The 14183-nt window shown below is 42.5% G+C and overlaps 1 protein-coding gene across 1 annotated transcript in view; it reads right to left on the reverse strand.

The window, feature by feature from the left end:
* The window catches only part of ntrk3b (neurotrophic tyrosine kinase, receptor, type 3b), a 229834-nt gene that overhangs the window by 18639 nt on the left and 197012 nt on the right, over positions 1–14183 (reverse strand). The window contains exons 12-14 of the mRNA XM_069657671.1: positions 12919–13049; positions 8073–8245; positions 5989–6232 (exon numbers count right to left, since the gene is read on the reverse strand). Coding sequence (XP_069513772.1) covers positions 5989–6232; positions 8073–8245; positions 12919–13049 — 548 coding nt within the window. The remainder of the gene's footprint in view (positions 1–5988; positions 6233–8072; positions 8246–12918; positions 13050–14183) is intronic.

Here is a 14183-nt window from a genome sequence, read left to right on the forward strand (position 1 = left end):
CTTAACAAGTATGTAAGCAGGGGGGGATCCAGACTTTTTTGACTGGGGTAGCCCAACTGGGGCACTGACTTATACAGGGGTGGCATGAAGTGTGTGTCCACACACACTCGCAAATGAATAGCGTTTAATGAACCCTTCCTTCTAAACTTAATTCTTTCAGGACTCAAACAGAAGATGTGTGGTCGGAGTAACAAAAAGGAAATGTGCCACATTGAAATGGAAAGAAAGCTACTAGCAGCCTGTTGCAACACTGTCCAAATAGTTGATTTTAACACAAGTCCTGCCTCTTTTGGGGTGGCACTGGGGGTGGCCAATCAGAATTCAAGGATCCGCCCCTGTGTGTAAGTAAGATAATTGAGCATTTCTAAAAGCCCCTGCAGTAGAAAATACAGTGCCCACATTCATGTCATGCTCTTTGTGGAGCTTTCTCGGAGTATCTTAAAATGCTTGATATCATGTGTGTGAAGTTAAACGTTATCTTATATGGTTTTTGAGTTGAGCTCAATTCAAACTGGATTATGCAAACAATGCCCTCTCGAGGCCAGATCGTGGCTGCCACCTGCCGCAAACAAGTTTCCACCCTATTTTAGAACTCGTATCGTAAAGCAATGAAGTCAGTAACCGATGAACAACTTGAAGACACAAAAAAAAAGGCCTTAGATTTGTGATGCAGTAAGAATGAAGAATCTGGCTAATATGTTTTTCTATTTTAGGAGAATTTTAACAGGATCGTGTAAAAAAGATCTCCCATGACCACCGACTTTAATGACAAAAATAAAACTTAGTACTTAAACTAATCTGGGAGCGTCTGTCCTCAACTCCTTATTCCGCAAACCAATAAATATTGCACAAATGCAGCTGGATGGGTGAGAAAAATTAGCTGTCAGGAGCCATCAAATTTACGGCAGTGTTTGCTGTACTAGTAACTCTGTTCGGTATTGAAGACAAGAAGCAATATGAAGAAACCTGTCATTACACCGGCAGGATATAACGCATCTTATAATGATATTTGAGTAGACTGACAGCGACCCTGAACAAGCTTCTCCATCTGTCCTCTGGATGCGGTTCTTGAAGCATTTCTTCCTTAATGCACAGGCACCTTCAGAGCATCCACTGCCATTTATACCTAAACATGCATAATTCAGCGCTCCATCTTTGAACTCAGGAAAACACTACCTGATATATGGCGAGGCAGCTGTATAAAACACCTACATAGCAGGCAGCGGTGCAGCCCTCGGCCTGCGCAGGTTCTGCTGTTGTCTCTTTTGAAACAACACAAAGGCGTATTCAGCGCTGGCGGAGCGGGACGATATGACAGATGGATGTGATTTAGGACAATATTCATCTCTTTCTTGAAGTTGTTCCCTCCTGCTGCAAAGTGTCTCGGGAGTCCCGGAGGGCAACGAGCGTCAATACGACTAGTAAGCGATGGGAGGATTGTGTTCTTGGCAGGGCGCAGCTATTTATAATCACTCAACAGAGGGAAAGTGTCCAATAGTGTTAGGAGCTCCTTATCTCTCAGCTCTGTCAATATTCCTCTGTGTAGGCGGGCAGTGATGCTATCACAACGCACCAAACAGCAGCCTCACACAAGGCGCCAAACTACATACACACATACACCAACCTGAGTTAAAACGCTGCTCTTTTTTCAACAAACCATTTCTCTAGTTTCTGCATAATACAGCATACACATTTGTTGTAGCTTTTCCCCGATCCTCGCCGCAGTGTGTGTACGCGCGCACGTCTGTGTGTGAGCAAGCGTTGTACAAGTAAATTATTCAATAAATAATTCAAGCGTCTAAACTTTCCTCAATAAATTCAGCACTGAGTTCGGTGGAAGGAACCAACATTTGACTGAAAGTTCCCTCAGACTGGTTCACTTCTCTCTAACACTGCTGCTGTCGGGAAATCAATAGTTTCCTTTGCATGTATTAAGATAAATTGCAACGCTAGAGCTTGTTTTTGGTAATGGATGAACACGCACACATATTGGTGAGTCTGTAAATGGATTTAAGTGATACTTTTACGATATAACTTCCCTGTTATCCGACTGCTCATTTTCCCTGACACTGCAGCTCCTTCTCCTGCTGTCTGCATTGTTAGCCGGGGCAGTGTGCAGACACACATGGACACACCAGCTGCTTCTCTTCACCTGTCAGAAATGACTATAATGTGGTTGGAGGTCCACCTTTTTGCTCCCAGGTGCTCCCCCCTCTGCACAGACACTCTGACCAACCAGCATGAGTCTTTAGTGTGGTGTCAAGGACATGATCCCTCCCTAGCTTCCTACTTATGAATATTTGGCACGCAGTCCTGGGTTGAAGCCGGGCCCCTGCAGCGGTAGGTGAGAGCTTTTAGCCCACACTCTTGACACATTATTCATACACTGCATCTACAGTCCCCAGCACAAACCCCAGCTCCTTGTTTCCCTGTTAGCCCTTATATCTGAAGATCCCCTTTTGCAGCTACTCTCTGTCTGTCTTCACAGTTAACTCAGAGTCAGCTTTATTGGCCAAGCATATATGCTAGGGATGCACGTTATTAGATTTTTTGCCGATATCCGATATGCCTATATTTTCCAACCTTTTTGTTGATTGTCAATATCGATACCGATATATTAGACAATTATTTTTCTACACCTATTTGCAGAGAACATCAAGTCTCCCCTGTAGTGGAATTGATACCATGCCTACTCTTATTGTAGTGGCCAAATTCTGCCACACCGCAGACATCTTGCATTCGTCTTCACGCTTATCAGAAGAGGCGTTGTACGAAAGATCACCTGTCTGATCACTCACGTTTCTGAGCGCACCTGGATGCAGCATCCCCCCGAAACACGGCAGTGAGGGAGACATGCCCGGACTTGTTTGCTGCACCTACTACGGAGTCATCAGTGATCGCTGACGGACTCTTTTTTATCGTGTGTGTGTCCATGAATATGTAAGTTAGTTTTGCACTGATGTTTATGTTACTCTCTGTTAGCGTCGGCTTTGGCCGTGAGTGTATTTTCGGCGATTTTGATGTTGTTAAGTCCGGTAAAATGACGAGAATGTGAGCTAACTGTTGTGAAAGTTGACACATCTGCCGATGCCGATATGTAATTCGTGAGCTGTTATCTGCAGATACCGATAACGTGCTGATAATATCGTGCATCCCTAATCCCTAATACACATACAAGGAATTTGACTCCAGTCTACAGGGCTATATGTACAGAAAGAAATACACAATAAAGTAATAGGAAAGTAGTGCAGCGATAAGGAGTGCACTCCTTGCAGCTCCTATATATTAGGCTTATAATTGTTCAGACAAGAACAATCAGCCGGACCATTTAATCTCTCAGCTGAGCAGTACATCGCTGCTAAACCAGCTGTGACTTGGTCTTCAGAGACAATTACATTAACTGTACTTTGGGCCCCAAAGAGGAAACACACTCGCTTTGCTCCTTTATTTTTCCAGTGGGCCCACCTGAGCTCTCACTGCTCCACAGACAAAGTTGGAACTGCCAAGTACGCCTAAAGTAATACTGTTTTCTACTGGCATCCAATACAGCAGATAGATGTATAGTGACGGAAACTGGATCCGACTTCTTACTCTCAGTGCAATGCTGTTGATTGATTGAATTGACTTTAAATCAAGTGAGAGGAAACCTAGTATTCACAAGTCCAGTCCAGGCCTCCCCGATGAGCACAAACATTAACTCAGAGGCCTCAAAAACACACACAGAAAGCATGCATTCACACTCCTGTTACTGTAACATTGAGACAAGATGATGCAACATTTACTGAGCCTACATGCAAGATGAAAAGACTTAGATCTGCCGTGGTTACCATAAAGCTTCCTACATGAAGCCGCCTGTGTCTAAACATTCAATTATTCTCCTCCACAAAGAGCTTGTAATGAGTGTTCAGTGCTGTAAGTAGGGTATTTATACTACAGCCTTGATGCTAAACCCATGCACTATAAGCTTTGAATATCATATTTCAGAAGTGTGGCTGGAAAATTAACATGCCATTAAGCTGCGTCTCAGAGTGCGAGAAAGGGCTTTGATATTCTGTAGTTCAAACTGTATCACATGTGCAACAACAACAACAGCAGCAGCTTTAGAAGTGCTTTCAGTCCACGACAATGCTGGAGTTAATTTATATTAATTGTACACATGTTGATGTCATTGTTCAGTTTTATGTTTCGTTTTAACAGCCTCCCAAAACAGCTGCTCTGCTGCGATCACAGATATTTAAACAGAATTATGCATGAACGTTTTTAATAAAGTCCTGAGTGTCGATTTTCTGTTCCCACTGAAACGTCCTCATTTACCACCTGACATTTCTCAGAGGACCAAAACCGTTAGTGAGGTCGCTAATACAGACACATAATCAAACATCTCACCACCCAGCACTGAGCGACACACACACAGTCAGAATCTGCCATAATTCTTTCACAACACAAACAAAATATTCAGATTTTAATAATATACACCCCACACAGATGGCGTGCATAGACGGGCCATGTTCCAAACACGAAAGACATCTCACTAAAATTTCCTGATTTTTTTTATTTGCAGAGCTGCTGCACCCAGCAGGCGAGCACTTCATAACTGCTGGCGTTGCCCCCAGCAAAGTCCGAACTATCCCAGCTGCCACGCTGGGTAACAGAATCAGGTGCACCTAAAGTCATTTCACAAGAACAAGCTGATCCTCAGCAGCCATCACTCTATAATATCCACTTATTTATTCAACAAAATGCAGAATTCTTCAGCCCAGCGGTTGCCGCCTCGTTTGCAGCATTCAGTGTAGCTAATCGTGTTAAACAGTAGAGCGGACATGAATGAGAAGCTTGATAAACAAGCCTCTAAGCATCCGGCTGGAGGCTCTGCAGGCTCATCTCGTAGCACAATGCTAAACCTCTGCATGCTCATATGAATGTATGAGGGCTGGCGTAGGGGCCTGGGGCTGCACAGTTAACTCTCCATAGAAAAGAAAGGATGGAAACAAAAACATAAATATAAACACATAAACAAGAAAATGACCCAAGAGAGAGCCGCAGTTTTCACCCCTTAGAAATATCTTTTTAGTAAGCAGCCCAGGAGGATTTGTTTAAGGCTGTTTTGGACCCAATTACTGACAAAGTTAAAAGTATGGTGAACATCCACAACTAAACTCTACTTCTTTATGAAAACTAATTCTAACGCCACAGAACCCTTTATGTAAATGCACAGGAAGAGCTATACTGATGGCCAACAGCACTTTAAAACACCAAAGAGTGGATTTTTTTTTTAACACAGTTTCAAGGCAAGGCAACCTTTTTCACACATCTGCCATTTTCTTCTGATGTCACAGTCAGAGTGGGAGGCTCAGATTCTTTGCTAATGTTGCACTGCTGTGGTTCAGTTTGTAAATCATTTATATTTAGGTTAAGACAATAAACAGTGAAAATCTGGGGGGACATTTGCCCATACTACAAGTTCAAACAACATATTTGACCCATTAGCTATTGTCTGACAGCAGCTAATGTTACCGTTCAGCCACTAACTAGACAATATTAGCCTAGCTTAACGCTAATATCTCCCTTTAGTAGTGTGACAGGACACAAAAGGAAAGGCGTAATATTTTACTACAATGTTAGCTCGGAGGTTACTTTGTAGCTAACGTGATGCTAGCTGATAAAGGGTTGAATGCTAGCATTAGCTGTCGTCTGATCACAGCTAGCTTAATGGCCATAGCATAGTTAGCTAATCGGTTATCAAACATGTTTTTTAACTTGAAATCTGGCCGGATATCCCTCCAAATTGTTCCTGTCCAATGTCTTTTCAGTTGATGATCAATTGAGAAGCTATGAAATGTTAACATCCTCCATATGACTTACAACTTGTAATACAGCAGTAGTACATCATAGTTAAGCTTCCCACCCTGAGTGTAAATATGGTGAATGTAAAAACCTTATCTGGCAGTCAGTGTTTTAATGACAAATGAGAAGCATAAGTACCCTTACCCTGTAGTAGTCACTGCTGTAAATATCCCTGGACATGCCGAAGTCTCCAATCTTGACCAGCAGACCGTTGCCCACCAGGCAGTTGCGGGTTGCCAGATCTCTGTGGACAAAGTGCTGTGAGGCCAGGTAGACCATGCCCGAGGCAATCTGGCTAGCGATGTGCAGCATCTGGGAAAGACCCAGCTCTCCGTTGGACTGCAGCGGCTGGCCATCCACCAGGATCATGGCATCTGGGCCGTGGGCTCTGGATTAGAAAAAAATACAGCACATTGATCGATTTGATTAACTAAAAATGATTATGGAGTTCCTGCCAACATCAGCCGTAATAAGCCTTAAGTCATATTAGAACAAGAAAGGCTAGAGCAGCAAAACACTGTTTACTGAATTAGGCAGAGGTGAGTCTTGTTGCTTATGAATTTAACCTCGTTTGTAAAAGGAAATAAGTGATATTTCATCTTTTAAAAGTTACTTAAACCTTTAATGCATTTTCAGCGTGGCAGACTGTAACCTGACTGGCCCTTTAATTACTAACCCTAAAGCTCCTTGCAGCACTAATAAACCCTCATCCTGGCAGTATCGGTGCCTTTTGCTACCCATTGAGAATAATTAGTGTAATAAAGTGTGACTGTTAGAAATATTAAAAGATTAACTCTAACCTGCAAGCAGCTTTATTTGCAATGAAAACTATTAAGTGTCCCCACTGTTATTTTTATTAATTCTGGGGCAGTTGAATGGGTCCTTGGTGACTTTTGCTGCATGATATCAGACAGAATAGTCGATTTCTTACTTAGTCCAATCCTAACTTTCACAAATGTATTTACCTAAATCTAACTTCATTCTAAGTCAACAAAGGAGATATTGTCTGGTCAAAGTTGTAATCCCTTCTCCTTAATTGTGGCGCAACAGGATTTAATTCTGCCATTGGCTAACAATTAGTCCCCCAGTGAGGCACTGGTTCTGTGTTTTTATTACCTTAGCTACAGCTGTTTTGTGCCACGATGCCAGACAAATCACAACCTGGTGAACAGGATGGATTCAAAAGTCTGGAACCAGTCACGGTTTTTGCACATTTTAATTCAGTTTCAGGAGTTTCATCAAGATACTATAAGTCTGACAAAGTTCTGTGTTTCTTTCAAAAAGTGTGTGTATACTAATTCAGCTGTGCGGTAGGGGGATTATAGTGCTCTGCCTCAGTTTGTATCTTTTGTCTTTCTACCTTTATTCTTCTTCACAGACATCTTGTATTGGCAATATAAGTGCGCTTCACCTCCATTTATCTGAAGGTTGAACTGGCCCCGCATATCAGATTCTCTGTTCATTCTCATGATTCCCCACACATCTCATTTGTTAAATGTGACCAACAGGACCAATAGACCAAAAATCAGCCACGTCTTGCACCTTGCATGAAAGAATTTCATCACTCGCGACATTGCCTTTCATTTCAGGAACGATTTCCCAACAGAAAGTCTTCACGCGCTCCTGAATCCACGCACACATACTCGCACTCGATCGCAACATGTCTTTTTCAACTCTTTCTCAAACTTCAGACACCGGATAGACCGCACACACACACTCTCACGCTGCTGTCAACCGACATGAAACAACACACTTCTATCACAGACTCCTCCTGTGCACGTTGACATCAACCACAGTGAAGCTTCCCATTACCAAAGCGCTTTCTGTACCGTCTTCTTGTCGCTTTTGTTGAGGCTTATCAGAGGTCACTTCCCTCGGTACAGTCTGACATTACAGAACAAAAGCACTATAGCTCTCATGTTTGCTAACGCTGTAAGCTGAGTAGCTGGCTGGGTGTGAGATCGGCTGCAGGAATTTGACAAAAGAATTAAAGTTCTCTTGGACTCTTACTGAAGTTTTATATTTACACACTGTCAGTGCTTTAATCTAGAAGTCTAACCCTGAATGTAAATGCTGTAGTACATGTGATCCACACACACACACACACACACACACACACACACACACACACACACATACTGTTAACATGATGAATCTCTAGCTTGCTCAGCCAGCACTCGCCCGGTACATTAAGGTTAAATTGACTTAACCTTCATTGAAGAACTGACCTGAGGAATTTGTTGAGGTCTCCATGCTTCATGTATTCAAAGACCATGATGAGAGGGTCTCCGTCTACACACACTCCGTAGAATTTAACAATGTGGTCGTGCTGCAGGTTGGTCAGCAGCTCGGCCTCCCTCTGGAAGTCTTTTCTTGCAGACAGGTTGGGATCTTTCAGTGTCTGAAAGGGGAAATAAAAATTCAGGTTAACATATTCAGAAAATGTAAATTATATTGGATGGTTGGGTCAGTCAAAGTGAGCCTGCATTAGTCCAAAGGCTCAGAAAGTATCTACCCTTTTCCTTGGAGAAATCAACCCATGTATCGCCTGCAGGCCTGAGAATCTTACAGTCCTCGTCAGTCATTCGTCAGTTATTGATTCCAGTGATTGTTCACTGAAGCCAGGGACAAACTCTACAATTTGGCACCCAATACAAGGGCAACTTCCTCCACTCACTACTTTTTTTAACTTTCCTATTTCATATGGACCATTTGGATGCACCAATACTACTGTCTCTGTGCCGCTGTCTACAGAAGAGGGGGCATTATTAAATCCGACCTTTGGTTCAAAATAGGCAGCCAGTTCTTCAGGAGGCTTCCACACACCTAGAGACCAACCTTCGGAGGGTCACTCTGTTTCATATCATCTACTTTTTCATTGACCTCTGCTTGTTTTCCAAGTTACAAAATGTGCTTTACTTCGATGTAATATAGTTATGCTTTAACTCATCCACTCAGTACGCCAGATTTGTTCCACAATTTGCAGCCATGCCGGCTGAGTTGTCAGGTAAGTTTGACCACCACTGAGGGTCAAAAGGAAATGTCTCAACAGCTTTAGGATGAACAAACTGACTTGTAAATCCCCTGACTTTTTCTCCAGCTAGTGAACTGCTGGCTACAGATATTCCAGATCCCCAGTTAATCCCAGTTAATCATCATCAAAACAACTCCCGACTAGTCAACCAGCAGCTTATCATAGCAGTTTCCCAAATTCCCCCCAATGATTAAATACTTGCTGATGGCCTTCCAATTAGTTTTTGAAGTATTCAATCAAACTCTAATAATAATATGTTAGCAATGTCAATTACTGCCGTCCAACATGCTGACGTTGGTATAAGTTCAAAGCACTGCAGAGCCTTAACGTCCGAGAGCCCCTCTGAGCGTTGTTGTCCTGGGCGTGTCCGACCCAAACACCATCCTCTCAGTCTGTTTATACCCAGTGATCTGTTCTCCTTTGTTACAGCCTCAAACTAATGTTTTTTAGCTCTCCTATCACCACCACCAACTGGACTCCATGGGAAAAGTGAGTCTACACCAAATCCTGACCTTCAAATTTATCGATGAAGCTTTAAAACTGTGAGTTTGTTGGGCCTTAATGAACATCCTTTGCTCTAGTGATTAGTAAGAGAGTACACGGTAGGGGTATATGCATGATGTCCCCCTAATAATCCTGTACATAGTTTTTTGGCCAAGAATCACTGCAGCTATCGCTCCGAGAACACAGCTACAGCTGCTGGAAAACTGTACACCAAACAAATTGATCTGATTGGTAACAGGATCGAGCAGGGAACACCTTTGAAGTGGAGCACACATGAAATATTAAATCTGGATGGGATGTCAGCTGAAGCCAACAGTATCAGAAGAATAGAAAAGGAATCAAATAATGGCGATATTGTGCCTTGTTGCACTTTCTATTGGAGGAAAAAGACTCTTGACACTTCAGCAACAACAAGGAAATACAGGAAGTTGCTTCTGTTATCGTCTTTGGCCTTGAATTCTGCTGCCCCAGCCTGCTGCTGACGTACCGATGGAAAGACCTTGGGATGGAAATACATTTACTCATATCTGCTGTTCTTGCAGAGAAGCGTTAGAGGTGGTTTAGATGTACGACGGAGTAGGTAAAATGGCCATAAAATTCTATTACCAAATCAAACTGCACTCTTAAGGAAATGTTTCTTGTCTGGGCGTCCCTCCAAAACAATACCTTCAAGTGCTCGACCACAATAAATTGAGGGAAAGCGCCGCAATGAATTTTCCTTTTGTTGACCTTTAAGTGAATTCAGAGTCTGTTTCGGCTTTATCGCAGACAGGAATATGTTCAGATACAAGTTCACATTGCATTGTGTTTCAAAAATAAAGATGACACTGCAGACGAGGCTTGTTATGAAACAGATTAACCTTTGTTTTTGTTCATCCTGTAGTGCACAGAAAAGTAAGTGACGGCCAGACACTCCATCATCTTCATCCCGATTCTTCCAAGAACTTCTCCCATTGTCAAGGTCAGCCTGGTTTTCTGACTGTATTCCAGTTTGCTGAGCCTGCAACCTCATATTCAGCAGCATCCTGCTTCACATTCATACAGTTCCTTGTATTCACACTGGGAGCTGCCAAGCACAACTTAATGTTGAGCACTGTGAGAGCACCGAGAGCCACTGCACAGGGGCAATGCTTCCAAATCCTTTAAGCTCTTTAAAACAAAGCATCAAGTTCACTGAGGTTTCAAGTTTGCTGGTCCCCTGGCTGAGAATAGGACAGGTTTTGAGTGTGTACAAAGACAGGTAGAGGTTGGGACACCTCGCCTGGTCCCAGATGGAAGAGCCCTCAGCTGCTGAACAGAACACTTTTATCTTCATCTTGTCTCAGGTTATAAATCTCCCTCATGACAACGTGAATTCGTTCTAAATTTTGCTCATCTATAAGTGACTAATACTGATTATAGTTCCACCTGAACCAAGTCCATAGAGGCTTAGAGAAAACATTTAGCGTAATAGATAGCAGTTAGCCTAGCTTAACTTGCTAGTCAAATTACTGTGTTGCATGAAACCCCCTTAACTGTTCCCATCTGTCCCTACTCCCTATTGTACGTAACTCTCAGTACTCCACATTGAGCAGTAAATTGAGATATCAGACACTTACTAATCCTGATGATTTTGCGTCATCACTGACAGTTGCAGCGTTGCTCATACCAGATGGGTTGCTAACTTGTTGCTATTCACAGGAATAGAAGACCCAGTAAGACATTGATAGCTGTTGCACTGATGAGTGGGCCATGGCATCCAAATGAAGCTGCCAATAGAGCCTGATGGGCCAGACACTGGAGTTGAGTTTAAGCAGTTATACTGTACTGTAGATAAACGACAGCATCCTGCTGCAGGGTATCTGCTCTTTTCTTGGATGAGGATAGGAGCCATAGAGAATGGACAGGTATATTTTGACAGTGATATTGTCTGGTATAACAAATAACTCTTTGAAAGTGGATCTACATCAGTGGTTCTCAAAGTGGGGTCCTAGGACCCCTTTGGATCCACGAACCATTGCCTGAGGGTTGGTGAAATAATTATAATAAATTAATGATAAATTATAAAATTGTGCTGCATCATTAAAAACTACATGTCTACAGATGAGGACCATTTGAACCAATGAAACAAGCATATTGTGTCCATTACTCCCGCCCACGTTAGCTTTGGACCAATAGAAACTGATCTGATTGTGTCAATCTGTCATGAATCACTCAACTCACTCAGGTCACAGCGAACCGTCCCTGCAGCTGTCTGGCTGCTGCTCATTTCCTGAAAGCTTTTAAGATCAGTGACTTGAAAAGTTTAAATGCTGTCAAGTTGAGTCCACAAGCAGTTTGAATAAAATGAGCCTCTGCTTTTAAGCATATAAGTGGTATTAACATGATTCAGATTGAAAGGTTTTTCTCTTTATCACTATGAAACAGGTCTGAAGTATTTAGGTTGATAACTTTTACAATACAATACTTCCAATGGCATCTAAGAGTGGAAATGGTAGTAACCATATGCCTAATCGGTGTGGGCGTCCTTGGAAAATGTTCTCCCCTGTAAGGGGTCCCTGGCTCCAAAAAGTTTGAGAGCCCCGGATCTATATCATAGATTATATATTAGAAGTGGATGTAGCTTCAAGGTTTAATATTAATGACAATGTGGATGTGCCTTAAACCTTCACATTTTGTAATGGCCAGTAGGAGCGACTCTATTGGTTGCAAAAAGAAGCCTGATTTTATGAAACCAGATTGAAAATCAACCCTTCATGTCAGTTGATTGATTACCTCTGTACATGTTCCTGGTGAGGTTATGCTGTTTTAAGTCTTTAACTAACAAGTGACAAGCACCGCGGGACCTCAGCCAGGACAGAGAGATAACAATGCATATCCACCCTGTCCTCCAAACGTGGTCACTCCTGGTTCCTAAAAATCAACATAGGTTGCAAACCAGAGGTTTCAAATGGGGGTGTTCACAGACCAATGAATGGCGTCGTCCACTTCTTCTATACAGTCTATGAGCTAGATCAGCACGCATGATGCCAGTGGCTACACTACCATGGCTGCTCCAGCACGGTAGCAGATATAATGTGAATATCAGGCGGGTCAAGCCTCAGAGTATCTGTTCTTTGTTTGGGTGCCAGTCGGATTAAAAGCAGCTTAAAGGCAGGTGAGGTCAGGACTGGAGCACGGTGTCGCCTGTCACACTGCTGAGTAGATTTATGTGGGCACAGCTTGACACCCACTGCAGCTGCTGGGACCAGCCAAATAATACAATGTATCCGACTTCAAACTAAAAATTATGTAATGAGCTGCATTATACTTTAGGGTTGTTAGTGTCATCTGAAATACCTCTTTAGCTCCGTTGTCAGATTTTTGGTGGACTAATTTATACACTCAAATAAAATGGAACAAGCCTCCTTTTCCCCCTGTTTGTAGTCCAAGCTTCATGTTTATTGTTCAGGTGTGAATATGGGGTCGATCCCTCCATACCTGTCTCCACAAGAAGTGAAAAAATAATCTAATAACGCACACACACTCACACAAAGAGACACATAGTGAAGACGTACCTTGACAGCCACCAGCATCTTGTCCTTGGTGGGACAGAGGTTGTAACACTCTGCCAGGAAGACTTTACCAAACGCTCCTTCACCCAGCTCCCTCTTCAGGATGATGTCTCTCCGCTTTATATGCTGGACCACTAAATCAGTGACAGGCAGGGGAGAGAGAAAAACAGTGAGGAGAGTAATTATTAAACACCTTTCCTCAGATAGTAAGCAGTAGTGCATTTTTAAAAGACAGAAACCAGGCTATGTTCGCATAAGAAATAGGTGTAGGAGGAGATTTCAGCCTCGAAGTATATATGTCATTGTCTCTGAAAAATGGGAGTGAACAAATGTGAAAGAGGAAAAGACGAGGGAGAGAATACGAGGGAGGGGAATCTAACGGTGCAGGATTGAAAGCAAAGATCTGTGCTGAGCTTTGTACTATTTTAAATTCAAGTCAAGATCTCCGGGTTTCTACAGATACAGGAGCAAATGTGTCAGGCTCGATTACAAAGGAGTGCATACGAAATGATGCACAAGACATGTTAAATTCTCAGTGTGATGTGATGGTAGAACCCTCTTAAATATTTAAATTTAACTTTTAATATAAGTGTGATGCAGCTTCTGTGAGGTTCTGACAAAAGCACTTACAGAATATGTGAGAATGTAAAAAAAAGAGAGAATATCGGGAATAAGCACACATAAAGTGCTGGATGACATTGGACCTGCCGTGCTGCAACTCTCTTTGGTTTTACTGTCGGCATTGAAACAACACAGAGGGACTTTTTCTAATGAGAACTCAATTGTCTTTTTTTAGAGAAATAAAACAACCGTCTTCGCAAGGTGAGAAAAACAGTCCCTCTGTCTCTCTCTATACTTCTTAATCTATTGTTTCTTAACAGTCCCTTTAACAGGAACATTTATGTGACTTTTTATCTTTTTTGGAAAATGCGACCTTCAACTTTTTCCCCTCCCTTTTTTGTTTTGTATGTGACCACAGAATCAGCCTTAGAAACCTGATCAGTCTTGCAGGTTGACAACATTCACCAAGGTAAGAGATAAAGAAGAATCAGAAAGAAGAAGGCAGGAAGGTATCAGTGCTAAATTCCCCCTCCTTGCTACCTGCCAGGCTCGGCACGGAGGAGTCAGGCAGGTGTAGGAGTTGTTGGCTCGTCTACAGAACGGCTCTTCATGCCTCACTCTGAATAAAACATGACAGCTTGTAGGTTTTACCATGAAAACTCTACGGCTTCTATAAATGTGCACACGTACACCCACTTGTGTCTTTA

This window comes from Semicossyphus pulcher, unplaced genomic scaffold (assembly GCF_022749685.1).
Source record: "Semicossyphus pulcher isolate SPU_LCO1_2020_fin unplaced genomic scaffold, fSemPul1.0.p SCAF_1, whole genome shotgun sequence".
Taxonomy (NCBI): domain Eukaryota; kingdom Metazoa; phylum Chordata; class Actinopteri; order Labriformes; family Labridae; genus Semicossyphus; species Semicossyphus pulcher.